This window comes from Orcinus orca, chromosome 15 (genome assembly GCF_937001465.1).
Source record: "Orcinus orca chromosome 15, mOrcOrc1.1, whole genome shotgun sequence".
Classification (NCBI taxonomy): Eukaryota; Metazoa; Chordata; class Mammalia; order Artiodactyla; family Delphinidae; genus Orcinus; species Orcinus orca.
In genome coordinates, this window is record NC_064573.1 from 67,333,609 (window position 1) to 67,349,393 (window position 15,785).

At 50.8% G+C, this 15,785-nt stretch overlaps 1 protein-coding gene across 4 annotated transcripts in view; it reads left to right on the top strand.

The window, feature by feature from the left end:
* Positions 1 to 15,785, top strand: part of AP1B1 (adaptor related protein complex 1 subunit beta 1) — a 52,288-nt gene that overhangs the window by 16,254 nt on the left and 20,249 nt on the right. For all 4 annotated transcript variants that reach the window (XM_049698320.1, XM_049698322.1, XM_004283756.3 and 1 more), the window contains 7 exons: positions 2,720 to 2,782; positions 6,585 to 6,690; positions 9,203 to 9,338; positions 10,109 to 10,354; positions 11,565 to 11,755; positions 12,791 to 13,012; positions 15,484 to 15,604. In XM_049698320.1, coding sequence (XP_049554277.1) covers positions 2,746 to 2,782; positions 6,585 to 6,690; positions 9,203 to 9,338; positions 10,109 to 10,354; positions 11,565 to 11,755; positions 12,791 to 13,012; positions 15,484 to 15,604 — 1,059 coding nt within the window. In that variant the 5' untranslated portion in view covers positions 2,720 to 2,745. The remainder of the gene's footprint in view (positions 1 to 2,719; positions 2,783 to 6,584; positions 6,691 to 9,202; positions 9,339 to 10,108; positions 10,355 to 11,564; positions 11,756 to 12,790; positions 13,013 to 15,483; positions 15,605 to 15,785) is intronic.

Consider the following 15,785-nt stretch of genomic DNA (forward strand, 5'->3'; position numbering starts at 1 on the left):
TCACTTTGATTTCCTTCTAGATTTAACGTTGGAGGGGTTTGTACGTTACTTTCTGTGATTTTTTGGCCTGTGATTTTTAGCCCCTCTTGCGTTCATTGATCCCTCTTCTTCAACTAAATTTAACCTTGGGAAACCCAAGGTACTCTCCTATTCTGGGTACCTCTGGTTATGCTCTCAGGCCTGTGACTTCTGAAGCCATACAGCCTTTCATTGTGTGACAGACGTGCCATTGCCTTCTTTACCTGCTCATTCTCAGAGCTCCACAAAGAACCTCTAGGTTGGTGAGGTTTCTCTGAGAAAATGGCTTTCTCTGTGCTCAAAATGAAATTATTTTTAATGTATGTAAACTCCGGTAGGAAACAAATGCTTATATAGTTACCTCACAGCTGTCGGAGAGCAGGCTGAGGGTTCCTGGGCTTTTCAGTGGCTACTTTTCATTTCTTTCAACAACTATTGACTGAACCCTGGCCACGCTTGTGTGGAGGATGGATGCAGCTGTGGACCAGGCTGACTTGGGTCCTTGCCTTTGTGGATCTGTTTGCAGCCCTGACTCCCGCTGCTGAGACTGGCAGTTAGTGGCCCCGCAGTGGCACTGGCATCAGCAGACACGGGTCTCTTCTGGTCTTTCCCACAGCTCCCACAGAAAAGTGCCATCATCCCTTTTCAACCTGACAAAGCAAAAGGAATGTGGAATTGTGTCTTTTTCTTTATACTTTTGTCAGTGAAGCCTTTATTCCTTTATTCTAATGGGATCCACAAAGGCTTTTAAGGCAGCCCTGAGGCAGTACTTATCTGTTCCCTGTGGGTTACTGAAACAAAACCTATGGGCAGGTGTCTCAGTTGGGAAACAGCCCTGTTGCCATCCTGCCATAAATACAGGCTTAAACTGGAAAAATACAGTTGGGCTGCAGGGGAGCTGTGTTGCCATTGTTTCCAGAGATTTTTTATAAAATAAATTTATTTATTTTATTTATTTATTTTTGGCTGTGTTGGGTCTTCGTTGCTGCGTATGGGCTTTCTCTAGGTGCAGGGGGGGGCTACTCTTTGTTGCAGTGCATGGGCTTCTCATTGCGGTGGCTTTTCTTGTGGAGCATGGGCTCTAGGCGCATGGGCTTCATTAGTTGTGGCCAATGGGCTCTATAGCTCAGGCTCAGTAGTAGTGGTGCACTGGTTTAGTTGCTCCGCGGCATGTGGGATCTTCCCGGACCAGGGTTTGAACCCATGTCCCCTGCGTTGGCAGGTGGATTCTTAACCACTGCGCCACCAGGGAAGTCCCTCCAGAGACTTTTGAGATGTTCCTTGACTCCTCACATCCATCGCAAGAGTAACCTTAATCTCCCCCTACTGATAGCAATGAATTGAAAGAAGATATTAATGGTTTACATGTTTGAGTCTCTTCTATAGAGGCAACAGAAGGGACCAAGTGAGTGAGTTTTCTCCATGCAAATGTCTGTTCTTTGGGTTGTGTGGTTTTATGTACCATGTGAAACTATAGGTAGGACTGGAAGTTGAAAGTCTCATGGCTTTTTGGACTGAGTCCTTAAGCCACTCTCAGGGTTCTGTCCTTTCTCTCAGATGGGGAAGCAGAATTCCCTCCTCTCTAGAGCACAGGTCCTGAGCTCAGATGGACCTGAAATTGTCTCCCAGTCCAGCCATTTACAAGCCATGTGACCTTGGGCAAGTTACTTAACATCCCTGAGCCTCAGTTTCCTCATCTAAAAAGGGGGTAAAAGCAATTACTTTATTGGTAGAATTAAATGAGATAATGTTTGTAAAGCTTTAATAGGGGTTCAGTAAATGATAGCTTCTTAATAAATGTTAGAACAACCCCTGAAGCCTCTGCCATGCATCCAGGGTACTTGGCTCCTGTGTAGCTTCTTATATCTCTCATCTGTTGACCAAGAATAACTATTGAAGTTACATCGTAAATGCTCAGCAAATTGTTGAATGAATGAGAGGGCCTTGGTACTTTCTTTGCCCTGTTGCCTTAGACCAGTACTTCACAGTGTGAGTTTTACCCTAGGAGGTGTCCTGAGAGGTGCTTTGAGAAAACTGACCAGTCAGATTTGGGGAGTGCTGTAGAGTCTGCAGTGTGTAGTTTCTAGCCCTCTCTAGAGATGAATAGTGCCTATCACTGTTTAGAGAAGCTTGGAAAAGTTGGGTAGAGAAGAAATCTCTCTAGCTTTTTAACCTTGGCGTTTTCCAAGCTCCTTTGACTATATAGGCAATGATAGCGATAGTACTTCCATGAGGCTGTGATGAGGCTTCAGTGAGTTCACATGTGAGAAGCACTTAGTGCTGGGCAGAGTGAGCACCACAGAGGGGCTGCTGTAACCATGATTGTTCAGTGCTTTTTAATCTGTGGACTCTTCCAAAGTATTGAGCCATTCCCTACCGATGGACATTTAAGTTATTTCCAGTGGTATATTGTTATGGACAGTGCTGCAGGATATAAAACCCTTTTATCCTGTGCAGATATTTCTGTGGGAGAGATTCCTAGAAGTAAAATCCCTGGGTCAAAGAATACGCACATTTTAAAATTTGATAGATCCTTCGGAATTACCCTCCAAAATCTAATCAGCCATTATCTAACAGTTCATTTGCCCAGTAAAGAGATGAGAAGCTATCTCCCCTCATCAGGCATGCACTGGATCCCTCTCCCCTCTTGTGAAATGAAGAATGGAACACAAGGGCAAGTTACCTCTTTTCTGTCTTGCAGAGTCTGGCCACAGATAAGGGACCAAAATGACGGACTCAAAATATTTCACCACAACCAAGAAAGGTACTGTTTGTTTCATTGTGGGGTCTTTTCTTTTTTTTTTTTTTTTTTTTGGCTGCCTTTGGTATTCATTGCTGCACACGGGCTTTCTCTAGTTGCAGCAGGTGGGGGCTACTTTTCATTGCAGTGCACGGGCTTCTCATTGCAGTGGCTTCTCTTGTTGCAGAGCACGGGCTCTAGGCGTGTGGGCTTCAGTAGTCATGGCACGCGGGCTCAGTAGTTGTGGCTCGCCGGCTCTAGAATGCAGGCTCAGTAGTTGTGGTGCACGGGCTTAGCTGCTCTGTGGCATGTGGGATCTTCCCGGACCAGGGCTCAAACCCGTGTCCCCTGCATTGGCAGGCGGATTCTTAACCACTGCGCCAGCAGGGACATCCCCATTGTGGGGTCTTATCCTCTTCTTTCCTTGCCCGACCCTTCTGCTTGCTCCCTGTGGTAGTGGGGGCTTGAGGGCGTGTGGAGGCCTGGAAGCAAGTGGCAAGAATCACTGAGAGCATTTTGAACCTTGTGGATCCGGAAATTTGAACTGCGGATGGTGTAAGAAGTATGACTACTTTCAGAATTCCAGAAGGAAAAAGCATTAGCTCCACGTATAGAAAAAAGCCCTCTTTTGTTCCCTATGGCTTTAAATTGTGAAAAATGACGCCCCACCGCCCAGAGGAAAGAAAGCACACAATCCTGTCAGCAACTGCACAGTGGTATCTGTGCATGTTTGGTCCTTATCGTTGGGCACATGTTTTACGTGGTTGAAGTCAGAGTTTATATCCTGTTTTTCATCTAGCATTGTCATAAACGTTTCCCCACAGTTCTGAAGACTCAGTCTGTTGAGTTGCTGCATCAAAATTTGCTAAGCTAGTCTTGTATTGTTTGGGTATTACAGTTGATTTTGCTTTTCGGGAAATGGAGTTGGTTGTAGTGGCTGACAAATGTGCTTTAACCCTGTAAGCAATCTTTCTGGCTGGCCCTTCCTTCCTCCTTCCTTCCCTCCAAGTGAGATTAACACTCACCTGCTGACCAGATGAGGAGAGTTTGTTGTTGGGTCAGCTGAGCCAGGACCTGCAGTCCCCTCATCAGGTGGTTCATTTCTCAGTCCAGCCAGTTTTCCTGTGTCTCTTCCATGTGCAGTGGAGGAGACAAATGGAGTCTCTGACCTGGCTTTGCTTGCCCTTGGGCAGAGAGGACAGTTTATTTATTTATTTATCTATTTATTTTAATTTAAAAAATTTTTTATTTATTTATTTTTGGCTGTGTTGGGTCTTCGTTGCTGCACGCAGGCTTTCTCTAGTTGTGGCGAGCAGGGACTCCTCTTCGTTGTGGTGTGCGGGCTTCTCATTGTGGTGGTTTCTCTTGTTGTGGAGCACGGGCTCTAGGCGCATGGGCTTCAGTAGTTGTGACGAGCGGACTCTAGAGCGCAGGCTCAGTAGTTGTGGCGCACGGGCTTAGTTGTTCCGCGGCCTGTGGGATCTTCCCGGACCAGGGATCAAACCTGTGTCCCCTGCATTGGCAGGCAGATTCTTATCCAGTGCGCCACCAGGGAAGCCTGAGAGGACAGTTTATTAAGTAGTGATCACTCTAAAGGGCAGTGGGTGCTGTGATAAGGGAGGGGCGGGGCCCGTGGGAGGGTTGGGGTGGAGCTAGACAGATAAAATGGGGTGGAGTGAGTGCTGTCCCAGGTCCATCAGGGAAAGGAAAGCCTAGGCACAAGTTACTGAAGAGTGTGATGGAAGAAAGGTTGGAGAGGTTTGTGGTGCCTGGCGAGCCAGGTCAAAGTGGGTGAACAGTGCCGAGTAAACTGAGGTGTCAGTAGTGGGGTTTTTTTTATGGGTTTTCTTTTGAGGAGAATGTCTAGAGAAATATCTGGGACCAAATTTGACATCATTGATGGTTTTAGGCAGGGGGAGGTCAGAGGCAGATTCTAATCAAGGATCGAAGTGGGTGAGGCTGTGGAGAGGCAGGGAGATCAGAACCACAGTTCGCATGAGAGATGATGCTGCCTGAGCTGGGGAGGAAGGCAGGGGTGTTGGGGATAGAATCGGATGCCTCGTATGTGATTGAGGAGGTAGGCTTGGTAACTGGTTGGATTTGGGGCACATTATAGGAAGGAGGCATTTCTGAAGCAGGCAGATCCCGGGATCACCTCACTAGCCTTCTTGGGGCCAAGGTGACTCGGGCCTAGATCCATCAGTTGACTGCCAGTTGTACTGAATCTGGCCAAACACCTCAAACAAAGCAGGGGCAGCCCAGCAGCAAGGCCCAGGGTCAGTCACATGGTCTGTTGGATCTCATAGCAGGGACACAGCCCCCTTAGTCCCTTGGAGGAGAAGGGCGTGTGTTCCTTCAGCTCTCCAGAGCCTTGGATTTGAACTGCAAGGTCTGCAGATTCCTTCTGGCTCTGTTGAGCAATATCCTCAATGTGGCCTTGCCCGGGCTGTGCTGCATGATTGTTCTTAATTAACCTGCTTACTGTCTCTCATCTCAAGTCTTTGCTGAACACCACATTGTTCAGTCATTAAAAAAAATTTTTAAAAAAGAACAAAACAAACAACAACAACAAAAAAGAACAACAAAAAAACCCTGTTAGTTTTCTTTTTTTCACTGTAAATCCATCTAGAACTTCTCCTAGCACTTCCCCCCACATGATAGTTTCTGCTTCACCCCCAACCCAAGTAACTTGAGAGGGAAGCCCGGGACTCTCCTACAAAAGAGGGAGCCAAGACAGAGGTTCACGTGGTAAATTAGTAATAATAGTGACCACGTTTAATGCAGGCCACTGAGTGCCAGGCACTGAGCTGAGCGTTTTGCATCTGTTACATGAGAAGAGTCAAGGCCCCAGGCAAGGCAGAGAGTACAGACAAGGAAATGGTTTCAGAGAAGCAGGGTGAATGTCCTGGGTCGGCCAGAGCACATGGGCTTTGGAGCTGGCAGACCTGGTTTTGAATCTTAGCCTTCCTCCTCATGGCTGTGTCCTTGGGCAAGTTCCTGAACCTCTTCTGGCCTCCATTTGCTCATCTGCAAAATGCGGGCAAGTGTGGAGTTGTTGTGAGGATGCAATGAGAAAAGGTGTGGGAAGAAGTTAGGGAGGTGCCTGGCTTAGAGAAAGGCTCAGGAAAGGCTGGCTGCAGCTGGTTTAAGGGCAGGAGGTCTGTCTCACTCCAGCATCTGCCCTCTTAACCTGTTATTGGGGTTATCAGGCCCCTGACTACCTCTCCATGGCAGGGCCCTGAACAGTCCTACTTCCTTGTTTGCTTTTTCCAGATCATCAAGTTCTTAAGAACAGTTTATTAAATGCTAGAGCCCTCGTGGGACAGCTGAATTCCCATTTTCAGAGCCGAGCAACCACTTGTGGATCAGGAAGTGAAACCCTGAGTGAGCTCTTTTAACTCGAAGCGCTAGGAAAACAGGAAAAGCCTGAGCAAATCCTGCCCTTTTCCCTCAAACCTTAAGTCCCCAGGTTCCATCCCACACTGCTTTGAGGGCTTTGGGTGTGGGTGGCTGAGGAGAGCTTTGCTTCCCTCGGCATGTTTTTAGCCATCTGGCTGAGCAGGACCTGGCAGCAAATTTTTTGTCTCCCTCAGAACCTCTGTAGCTTCCATGGCTCCTCTCCCCTCGATCTGACGTGATCTCCAACCTTCCTTCCTGATAATTCAGTTGTTTCTGCCTGCCCACCCAGGGCCAGGGCCTGAAGCTGCCTTCAGCGGGCAGCACAGAGTGTCTTCCCTGCCTCCCTCCCATTCTTTTGGAAGTTGGGGACTGGGAAGCGCCCCTTGGCAGAGTGGAAATGGATCACTCATGCTGCCTCCTTTTTTAGGGGAGATCTTCGAGCTGAAGGCAGAACTGAACAGTGACAAGAAGGAGAAGAAGAAGGAGGCGGTGAAGAAAGTGATTGCGTCCATGACCGTGGGCAAAGATGTCAGGTGTGCAGGGGTAGGCTGGCTGGCAGCTGGAGGCAGCTGACAGAGGGAAGCTTTTGAGCTTGGGTCCAGTTCGATCCCTCCTTTAAGATATCCCTAGGGACCCATGTCTCCCCTGGTGTAGCTCCCTTCGCAGATCTTTCCAAATAGAAGGTTTTGTTTGCAGAGGGGTCATGTGCTCAGATGTTGATGGGGTCAGGCAGTAATGGAGCAAGTGAAGTGGGCTAGGTCGAAAAGGGAACAGGCAATGCAGTGGATGTGCTGTGAGCCCTGTCAGGAACTCCAGAGGATGCTGCCTGCTGGGGAAAATGACCCCAGTGGGACCAGGTCTTTAAAAAGAACGGGGAATCTGGATTTTTCATTTTAAATCTCCTTGTTTTAGATTGCCAGATGAGGGAATTCCCTGGCAGTCCAATGGTTAAGACTTGGCGCTTTCACTGCTGTAGCCCCAGGTTCAATCCCTGGTCGGGGAACTAAGATCCCACAAGCCATGTGGTGCGGCAAAAAAAAAAAAAAAAATTGCCAGATAATACTAAACAAACAAATAAACACTGTGCAAGTAAAACACACCTGCATGTTGGGCTTGTTAAATTTGTTGTCAGTTTGCATCCCCTGGTGTGCATCTGTTGCCAGAGCACATCACATGTAGAATTGTGGCCACTCCTTTGCTCACACATCTCCCCAGCCTGGAACGTCCCTTCCCCTTGTCCATTTACACTGCTGCCTCCCTCATCATGCCGGCTGACTACCCTGAACACGCAGCATTTGCTGTGTTCCTGTCGCCTGGCACTAATTGTAGACTGTCCTCTTCTTATGTATACTTGTGCTTACCTGCCCACCACATTGTTGAGTCCCCAAGGACAGGAGCTGGGTTCTGTGACAACTTAACACTTGCACAGTGTTTGAGAGTCAGCAAAACGCTTTTAAATATTTTCCTAGCAATTCCCATACTGTAGGTAATGATATTTTTCCTGCCAAAGAAACCAGAAACGATGACTGCCCCATGGTCACGTGGTTAATGGAGGAACTGGACTCATGCTCAGCCCTTCTGAAATCCAGACCCAGGGTGCTTTCCCCCATTCCCTCTCCTTTGGGCCCTTTTGGTGCCCAGTCCTGTGCCTCATAGGCCTGGGTGCTGACGTGGAGCAGCTCCCCATCTGGATCCCTCAGCAGGAACCCACAGCTCCGGACTTCTCCATGGATTTCCCTGTCCCATTGCCATGCTCATCAAGGGGCCTCCTGACAGCGCACAGTAGAAACAGTTCTGCAGAGAAACCTGCTGAGGACACAGTGGCAAAGGAATCAGGTGTCTGCTGGAAAACTGGGCCTCCTTCCAAGACAGATTCTTCCCAGGACAAAGCTGCTTTCCTTCAACTAGAACACCCCTGTCACAGAGGAGGCACCCCTGTCATCTCAAATGAGCTTGTTTTGCTGATGTGACGGGCCCAAAAGAGCAAGTCAGGCCTCTCAGCTCCCCCCTTTCCTGGTTCGTCATCTTCCAAGGTGATGCATCAGCTTCAGCACTGACTGGACTCTCCTGCCTGTCGGGGCTCAGGAAATTCACTTTGACCTCTTAAGTCTGTGTTACTGGGTCCTCGCCCATAAAATCACGAAAATTGAGAAGGGGGGTGATAGATAATTCCAGAGACAGAAAATTGACCACTAACCATATTTCACATGTCAAGGGGCCTGTGACCCCGGGACTGTGGGGTACCATGTTGGGAAGGGTTCTGCCCAGTATAACAGTGGTCCTGAGCATGGGCTGTGACTCAGACCTGGTGCCTTAGGCAGTTGTTTGATATTTGTGAACCTCAGTATTGTCTTCCATAAAGTGGGGATAATCCACTGACTTCTCAGGGCTGTTAAACAAGATCATTATGTAAAGCCCCTAGCACCAAGCCTGGTGTGTAGCGCGTGCTCTGTACACATGGGCTGGTTCTTAGTGGGTGCCTTGTAGTGACTGCAGCCCAGCCTATCCCTGCTCCCCTAAGCCCTCTGCAACCAGCAGCCCAATATAAGTGGCCATGTCAAGTGTCAGAGAAGGAAAAACAATCGTTTTCATTTCTGTAGCACCTCCTAGATGTCAAGGACTAGATACCTTAAGTATGTTGTCTCTTTCAATTATCACAAGGGCCCTGTGAAATGGGGTTTTGTTATATCTTTCTTGCAAATGAGGAAACTGAAACTGGGGATAAAAGAATTTTCCCAACTTGATTCAGCCAGCAAGAGGCAGAGCTGGGTTTGAGCCAGGTCAGATGGGCTCTAGAGCTCATGTTTGAACCCTGTGTAAAGAACAGAGGACTTCTTTGGTTTTAAAATCACCCTTTGGAATTCCATTTCTACCAACGATGTTCACGTTAATGGAGCTGTTGCCCTGCCTTTTACTAAGAAGTCCTGTTATGTTTTCCTTCCCTCCTTCCCACTCACCCTCCTCCCCAGCCCCCATTAGCTGCCTGAAAAGTCTTCCTCTTCTTTTTTTCACCTTTCCCACATTGACGCTACTTTGACCTGCCAGTGCCCTCTTCCCCGACGTGGTGAACTGTATGCAGACGGACAACCTGGAGCTGAAAAAGCTGGTGTACCTGTACTTGATGAACTATGCCAAGAGTCAGCCCGACATGGCCATCATGGCCGTCAACACCTTTGTGAAGGTAAGTAGAAGCTTGGTGTGGGGCTGGGTGCTCACTGCTCCATCTCCCCTCAGTCTCCCGGGGTGGGGCGCTACAGCCCTGGGTAGAAACACGGAGGATCCTTTCCAGGCCGTCTGACTTCCAGCCTGGGGGCCTCTTCCTCCAGCAGAGGGCTCCCGTTGTCTCCAGAAAATCTGATGCTACAGACCCTGCTAACTCATTCCATGTGAGGTCGCCCCAGGCCTTTCGATCCACGTGTGCCCTGGGGTGAGCCATGGCCCTGTGTCATTTGCCAGCTGAGGATGCAGCATGTGTCTGAGGGCTTCCGTATTGCCCTTCTAGACTTCGCTCCTTTCTGCATGTTCTGTCCTCCAGATTGAGGAGAAACAGGGACTTGCGTCGTCAGCTCTGTGCACCTTTAAAACCTTAGCTCCCCAGCCCTGTCGATGCTTAGGTGTGGGCGAATGAGGGTTCTGTGGCCCAGTGGGAAGATTGAGGGTTGTGGTGCTGGGTGGACGCGGCTTGAATTGTGGCTCTGCTCTGTGACCGGGTGAGCTCCTGACCTTCCTGAGGGCCTTAGCTCCCTCACCTGTGAAATGGAAACAGTATTGTGTGTCTGCTGTGAGGATCAGAGGGAACAGTACAAAGCCTGGTATCTGACAGATGCTACGTGCTAAACACACGGCACTTACTTTTGGTGCTGTTGGCCGCAGTCGGTGGGAGATCCCATAGCAGCTGTCTAATGTTGCTCAGCTCGCCCCTGCCCTCGGCCAATGGCTGGTTTCCCTCAGGACTGTGAGGACCCCAACCCCCTGATCCGGGCCCTGGCTGTGCGGACCATGGGCTGCATCCGCGTTGACAAGATCACAGAGTACCTATGCGAGCCACTCCGGAAGTGCCTGAAGGACGAGGACCCATATGTGCGCAAGACGGCGGCCGTGTGCGTGGCCAAGCTCCACGACATCAATGCCCAGCTGGTAGAGGACCAGGGCTTCCTGGATACCCTTAAAGACCTCATCTCTGACTCTAACCCCATGGTAAGTCTCTGCCACCCACCCTGCCACCTCCACCACCTCCAGGGTTGCTTGGGAAGACCTCTGCTTGACCCTCCACCAGGCTGCCCCAGTTCTTAGAAGTCAGAGCCCTGCGGGGTGGGCTAGCTGTTTTCCTACCCGCAGTGGTTTGGGCGCCATCTTTGGAGTGAGCTAGACCTGGATTCCCTTCTCTGCACAGCCCTCTTTAAGGAGCTGTGTGACCTCAGGCATCCTACCTAACCTTCCAGAGTCCTCTTTTCTTCATTAGTAAGATGGATCTAATTCTGCATGACTGCCGGGGGTGTTGGGAGGCTTAAGCCGTTAAGGTAATGTGCCTGGCATAGCCTGGCACACAGTGGGTGTGCACCCAAGACTAGTACCCTCCTTCCCCTTCCAGTCACTGTCATTGTCACCGTCCTCTCACCAAGACTGTCAGAGAGCTCTGAATGTGAGGTACTTCTCCCTTTCCTCACTTCTTTGCAGGGTTGTAGAGAATCACCCTTGAAGTAGTGTAGCCTGGAGGACAGGGGACCAGAAAGCAGCTGGGAGGGGAGCTGGTCTCCTCACGGCTGGTGATGGCAGCAGTTTGCAGAACAGTTCGGTAGGGCCATGTTTAAAATGAAGTATACAACCCACCCGGCCCAGACGTGTCATTCTGTGTCCCTCTGAAACACTGATCCCATGCGGGTGCCGAGTGGCCAGTACGACGATGACCGTGGGAGCATTGCTTGATTACGGGAAAGTTGAAAACCACGCAGAAAACACATAAAAACAGCTGCTCTGGTGGAAATGGGTTGCAGCCCCAGAGCTTCACCTGGCAACCCCTCTGTGCTCCAGCCCCTGAGGGGCTCTGCAGGAGGAACCTTCTAGCTCTGAGAAGCACAGTTGTCAGCTCCCACAGTGAGCTGCTGTAGCTGGTAGAGCGGGACTCCGTGTTAGGTAGCAGGGAGCACTATCTGTTGCAGGAACTTGGAGCTAGATCTTTCTTGTTTTGTGTTTTTCTTTATTGTCAGGTGCACTGACTTTAGTTTCAGCTTACAGAGGAGTCAGTAGGGTGCGTGCTTGGAGTGGGTCTCGGTGCTCCAGACCCTGCCCTTCAGGTCATATTCCTTTCAGGATGTTTGAGCTCTGACTGGCCAACATCATTAGCCTCACTACCTCCCTGGCCTGAGAGCAGCATCCCAGACTCTGTCCCTTCTACCCTCTCAACCAGGTGGTGGCAAACGCAGTGGCTGCCCTCTCGGAGATCGCCGAATCTCACCCCAGCAGCAACCTGCTCGATTTGAACCCGCAGTCGATTAACAAGCTGCTGACAGCCCTGAACGAGTGCACCGAGTGGGGCCAGATCTTCATCCTGGACTGCCTGGCCAACTACACACCCAAGGACGACCGGGAGGCCCAGAGGTAGGAGGCTGCCCTTGCTTGCCAGCCTCGCCAGGCCCTGGGGTGGGAGGCTCCAACCATGAGCTGGCCCCAGGCCTCCGGGGGGCTTCTTTCCAGGCCTTGCCCCACAGACCATCCTCAGACACAGAGCCAGCAGGTTGACAGTGGTGTTGCTTCAGGCAGTCAGCGCACTGCTCACTGAGGGCACAGAACAGAAGCCAGGGCCTGACCTGGGAGCTGACAGAGAGATCTTGGTCACTGCGGGCTGAGGAAAGAGGTGGACAGCATGAGAGCCACCACTCGTTGAATTCTTACTGGGTGCCTGGGACTCTGCTGGGTGCTTCCTATGCGTTAGATAATCTTTAAAGAAACTCTGTGAAGGCAGCCCCATCACTGTCCCCGTTTTACAGGTAGGGAAACTCTGACTTAGGGAGGTTGAAGAAATCACCTAGGTCACCCAGCTGGGTCTCCCCTGACTCTTGGTCCTAACCAACATGGTATCCTGCCCCTTTTTTTTTGTTTTTGTTTCTTGCGGTACGCGGGTCTCTCACTGTTGTGGCCTACTCCCGTTGCGGAGCACAGGCTCCGGACGCGCAGGCTCAGCGGCCGTGGCTCATGGGCCCTGCCGCTCCGCGGCACGCGGGATACTCCCAGACCGGGGCACGAACCCATGTCCCCTGCATCGGCAGGCGGACTCTCAACCGCTGCGCCACCAGGGAAGCCCTCCTGCCCCTTTTGAATGCCCTCACAACAGAAGGGCGTGAGTTGACATTCATCCAGTGTTTACTGACTGCCAGGCACTGTGCTCAGTGCTGTACATGCATTGCCTCATTTAAGCCACCAGCAACCGTGTGAAGTTGGCAGCATCATCTCCATTTTTTTAGATGAGGAAACTTGAGGTTCAGAGTGGTTTTAAGCTGCTTGGGGTCAGTTAGCAGGAAACAGAACCAGGAGCTAGGTCTTCCTCCTACAGAAGACAAGCTATCTTGATAACTAAAAACAGGGTGTTTCCCCTTGCTTGTCTCTCCTATTTGTCCCCCTCGGAATGGACCGCAGCATCTGTGAGCGGGTCACCCCCAGGCTCTCCCACGCCAACTCCGCTGTAGTGTTGTCTGCTGTGAAGGTGCTGATGAAGTTCATGGAGATGTTGTCCAAGGACCTGGACTACTATGGCACGCTGCTCAAGAAGCTGGCCCCGCCCCTGGTCACACTGCTGTCGGCCGAACCGGAGCTGCAGTACGTGGCCCTGCGAAACATCAACCTCATCGTGCAGAAAAGGTACTGGGACCACCACATATGGGTAGTGTGTGCCCTGGGGGGGGGGATCTCCTGCTGGGAACAGGGGCTCTGAAGGGAAAGTGACCTGTCACCGTGCAGGATGTCTCAACAGCTTAACCCAGGGGTTCTGAGCCATCGGCATCTTTGTCCCACAGGGGACATTTGACAATGTCCGGAGACATTTTTGGTTGTCACAGTGGGGGCTGCTACTGTCATCTAGTGGGTGGAAGCCAGGGATGCTGCTCAACATCCTACAGTACACAGGACAGCTCTGCCCCCCCATAGAACTATCCATACCAAAAAGTCTGTAGTGCTGAGGTTGGGAAACCTCGGCTTAGCCTAACCAGGTAGCATGCTGGATAAAAGCTAGCGTGCACTTCTTAACCTTGGAGAGTGGATGGTCCACAGTCCACACAGCCTTCCTGAAACAGGCTGTAAGATCGTGTACGTGTGCGCACACTCATTTTTCCTCGGTAAGAGTCCATAGCTCTAGAGGCTGGAGGACTCCAAGATGAGGCACCATGGATTTTGCATTAGCCTCAGGGCCACTCAGAATGCTGAGCAGCCAGTTTCAGTCCACCCAGTAGGAATGACCACAGTAGTGAGCCACTGCTTAAGGGAAGGTACCTGACACCGGGGTGGGTTGGGCTAAGAAACAAGGACCAATCCAGTAAGGGTGCCGGGCAGCTCCATGGAGTGGGGCCAGACTCTGCAGTTCTACTTCCAGCCTCTTTGGTCAAATGGCTGGATCAGCAACTAACTCAAAAGCAGAACAAGGGCCTCTTGTGGACAGGGAGCATGTGTGGAAGACCACACATGCTCCCTGTCTTTATAGCTTCAGTCTGGTTCTTAGTACACACATGGGGGCCCAGAAAAATCAGTGGAATTCAGACATTTGCGAAGGTTTGGGAGGTAAATTGGGGCAAGCTTTCTGAGTGCCTGAACAAAGGGATGAGACTAGGGATTCACAGTTGCAGTGTGGGGTTTAGTGAGGTGTCGTGACCTGTGGATCCCAATCAGCAGGAGGGGCTCCCTGTGCTATATTTAACAAGGCAAACCTCCTAAGAAGTTGACCCTGTTGCTGAGGCACTACCAGGCCCAGACCCAACATGCTGTTGGGTAGCTTGTGCCGAGTCCTGATGGCAGAAATCACAACTTCTGCCGCCCAGCTCAGGATCCTGCCTCGCTTTGCCAGGACCTCCCCGCAGCCTGCTCAGCAGCACTGAGGACCATCCTGGGCAGGGTCCCTCCTTTCTCTTTGCTGGGTCTTCTCGCCTCTTCACCATCTGTCCTCATTCCTTTTTGTTCCTGCTCTCTTTTCTGGGAAGGGTGCGGGAGTAGGAGTCAGGTAGGGGAGGTGACTCTCATCTTGCTCCCACCCTTATTAGCACTAGATGTGTGACCTAGGGCAGGCCCCTCCCCCCTCAGTTTTCCTCAGCTAAGAAAAATGAGGTGGGTGGTGCCGGTGAGGGAGGAGCAATGACACTGGTGACAGTTCCTGCCTAGCAAGTGCCTTCTCTGAGGCAGATACGGATCATGCTAGATGCTTTGCATCTACCTCTCACAACAGCCCTGTTATGTAGGTCTCTGTGCCGGGATCCCCAGGACCACCCCCCCACACACACACACACTTAGAGATTCACTAGAAGGACTCACAGGAGACAGCATATCATTGTTTTCATAGCTGAGGTTTATCATCGACCTCGTAGGGCTGCACAGCTGGATCATGAGGGAGAAAGACAGGTGGAGTCTGGAGGAATCCTCGTGCAGGCTTCCCATGGGGGGTCACACAGAGCATGTTCCTCCCCCAGCGACAGTGCAGCAGCATGTGTGTAATGTTTCTGCCCAGGGATGCCTGTTTGAGACTTAGCACCCTGGGTTTTTTTTGGGGGGGATGAGTCATAAAGGCATCCTCTGCCTGACACCTACCAAAATTCCAGGCTCCTAGAAGGAAAGCAGGTGTTCAGCAAAAACCATGTTGTTTATACAAACAGTCAAGGCACAGTTAACCACCTTTATCATTTAGGGAATGGTGAGAGCACTCCCAAAAGCTGAATTCCCAGATGCCAGTCCTTTCTAAGACTGGCAACTCGGGCCTGCAAAGGTAATGCTTCTGACACAGAACGCTTCCTATTTCGTGAGTGAGGAAACAGGCCTGAGGTCACCAGCTAGGATTGGAACTGAGGCCTGACTCCGAAGCCTGTTGCCTGATGCCTGTGGCCTCTTGAATGTGAACTGTTTCTTGCTCATATTCCCTCTTCCCTTCCTGGAATGTGCTTGGACACACAGGGGCCGGTCAGAACCTTGGTTGGCAGGTCCTGTGCCCAGGAGCGTGCAGCCATGGGGGCGACTACTTTCATGGATGTCAGTTTCCATGTCCGACCCCAGAAATGTCCCAGCAAACATGGAAGGGTTTTCTCACAGGGCCTGTGACTTGCTCTTTGCTCTTCGGGCAACTTGCCCACCACCAGGCCTGAGATCCTGAAGCACGAGATGAAGGTGTTCTTTGTGAAGTACAATGACCCCATCTACGTGAAGCTGGAGAAGCTGGACATCATGATCCGCCTGGCCTCCCAGGCCAACATCGCCCAGGTCAGCAGAGGGTGGTGCCCAGCGCACCGGGCTCTGTGAGCAAGCTCTCCACAAATGAATGTTAACTGATATTTTTGTGATTAAAGAGTTTGTTCTCTCTGTTATTACTTCACATCCATTGAAGTGGTAGTTAGGTGGATATGTTAGCTAGATCAACCAAACTAAGGATTGTCCATCCCTG